The following is a 2,702-nucleotide window of genomic DNA, read 5'->3' as shown; positions in this document are numbered from 1 at the left end:
TCGAACAATAACAGCCATGATAACGTCTGCGAGCATTTTATGAGGTGTAGTTATGAGTACTTTATATCTATTATCATTACAATTCTAGAAGGTAGCTGTTAGTGTTCTGTTTTATAGAATAGCAAACTAATCGATAGGCACAAGAAGGTTTAAACAACTTGTCCAAATTCAAGAGAAAGAGAAGCCAAACCACAGTTCGGGGTGGTGGGGGGGAAATATCCATAAAAGACATGTCTGACAAAGGACTATTAACAATGTTACTAAAAAATTGTCAAGGAGGGGTCAGCAGGTATCATGGTGGTTAAAGTACTGGACTCCCACATGACTGACTATGGTTCAAGTCATGGACCTGGTGGCTTGAAAATCAAGCTGGGGGGGTATAGGTATGTGCCCAAAATCTTGGGGAGAGAATGGAGGAGAAGGGATTGCAGTGTAGCCTTCCCCCTAGGGGGTGATTTCTCATTTTCTCTCTCTCTCTGTCTCTCTCCAGCAAATGAACATGCCCTATGGCAAACAAATAAATAGTCCAACGACCTTAACGCACAGTGCCATGAAAGATATATAGCTTACAACTAAACATTTTAAAAGATATTCTTTACCATACATAATTAGGGAAATGCAATTTAAGCCAACAATGAGATACTGCTACATTCCTAGAAAAATGGCTAATATTCAAAACATCGACAACACCAAATGTTGATGACGAAGTGAAGCCATAGGAACTCTCATCCACTATTGGTGGGAGTACAACATAGTGCAGCCATTTTGGAAATTTCTTATAAAACTAAACAAACTTCACACACAATATGACAATCAACTCCTTAGTATTTGCCCAAATGAGCTGAACACTTACATATACACAAAAACCTGCACAGAGATAATTTTAAGAGAATTATTCACAATTATCAACATTTGGAGACGATCAAGCTGTCCCTCAGTATATGAATGGAAAAATAAACTATAGTACATTCAGTCAGTGGAATGTTACTTTGCAATAAAAATAAATGAGTTATAAGACCATGAAAAGACCAGGATGAAACTTAGATACATATGACTAGGTGAAAAAAAGACAATCTGACAAGGATACATACTGTCCGACTCCAGTTATATGACATATTGGAAAAAGAAAAACTGTGGAGTCTGTGGAAGGTGCAGTAGTTTCCAGGGGCTAAGGGGAAATGGTAGAAGAGCAGGTGAAATACAGAGGTTATCTTCGACAGTTAAAAGTGTCCTGCATGGGGTCAGGAGGTGGCATGGTGGCTGAGGCGCTGGACTCCCATACGGCCAACTGTAGTTGGAGTTCTGGACCTAGCAGCTTAAAAATCACACTGGGCATGCAGGTGTGTGTGCCCAAGATCCCAGCAGGAGACTGGAAGAGAAGGGTTTGCAACATGGCCGTCTCCCCTGGGGGGTGATTTCTCACTTTTCCTCTTACTGTCTCTGCCTCGCTCCAGTGAGCATACACGTCCTATGGCAAAAAATAAAACCAAAAATCCTGTATGACAGGCCAGCCAATGGTGTGGTGATTAAATGCTGTGGTGGGGAAGGCAGCTAAATTCTACATAGCCTACTAGTGGACTGAGTCCTGCAGCCAGCGGCTTGAGCAATATGCTGGGTGTATGTGCATGCATACACCCCAAATCCCAAAAGAATGAAGGAGAAGGGATTGAGGCATAGCTACCCTCCCTGGTATGTGTGTGTGTGTGGGGGGGTGATTTCTCTTTCTCTCCCTCTCTCTTTGTGTCTCTCTGTGCTGAGTGCATGCGCCCTATAGCAGAACTAGGAAAGAAAAGTGTGACATTACTGTGATGGATGTGTGTCCTGCTGTGTGAGTCCAACCCTAAGGGTGAATCGTGCTGTGAATTGGCACGAGGTGAGAAGCTGTGCCAGTGCTGGCTTTCGGCGTCAGAACTGCTGGGTGGGGACAGTGGGAGTTGATGGTGAGGGGCGTTGCTCACGTGTGAGAATAGGGTGCATGAGGGGCTGCTATACTTTGCATTCAATTGCTGTGAGCCTAAAACTGCTCTAAAAATAAAGTCTATTCTGTTTACAAGAAGAATAAATACACAGTACATCATCCGAATAATAGAAAAAGGCAGGACCTGGCCCTCAGAGGCAGTGAGTTTGTAGAATTCTCTGGTCACTATCAACTGAAAGTCAAGACACGATATCAACCAAAACAAACAAAAAGACGTGGGAGCCAGAATTTCCGACCCAAATCTGAAGCAGAATACATCAGTGTTCACAAGATGAAAGCTGGGTCCTTTCAGACTCCAGTGGCACCTCCTCGATAATGCAACATGGAGGGCTTTAACCATCATTAAGAGAAATGGAATGGGATAGAATTGAACAGAAAATAGCTTGAATTGCATGTAATGAGGAGAGACACTTACCTGAGACACTCTGGTTTCTGCTTCTTGCATGTATCGCGTGTGGACTGGGTTGTGATGGAAAGCTGTGTGTTATAAAATAGGTCGCCGTCGGTGGGCTTTGGAGCCCATGCCCTGTGCCACCCGCTGCTCTGCCCCGCTTCGGTGGGTCACACCTCTAGTCCATGACTCCAAGAATAAGCAACTGAAAGGAGCAGGGAGGTCGTTTTAGCAACCGCAGGTGTGCTCTGATGAGCCAACCAGGACAATGGCATTCGCGAGTTGGTGGAGTGGCAGGGGGGGGGGGGGGGGGGGCGCCGAGGCCCCCAACCA

At 44.8% G+C, this 2,702-nt stretch overlaps 1 protein-coding gene across 1 annotated transcript in view; it reads left to right on the top strand.

Moving 5' to 3' along the window:
* The first annotated feature begins 1,178 nt into the window (after window positions 1-1,178).
* Window positions 1,179-2,702, top strand: part of SOX11 (SRY-box transcription factor 11) — an 8,846-nt gene continuing 7,322 nt past the window's right edge. The window contains exon 1 of the mRNA XM_006153468.3: window positions 1,179-1,240. Coding sequence (XP_006153530.2) covers window positions 1,179-1,240 — 62 coding nt within the window. The remainder of the gene's footprint in view (window positions 1,241-2,702) is intronic.

Source organism: Tupaia chinensis, unplaced genomic scaffold, assembly GCF_000334495.1.
Source record: "Tupaia chinensis unplaced genomic scaffold, TupChi_1.0 Scaffold000377_1, whole genome shotgun sequence".
NCBI lineage: Eukaryota > Metazoa > Chordata > Mammalia > Scandentia > Tupaiidae > Tupaia > Tupaia belangeri.
This window is presented reverse-complemented; position numbering and strand designations above follow the sequence as displayed.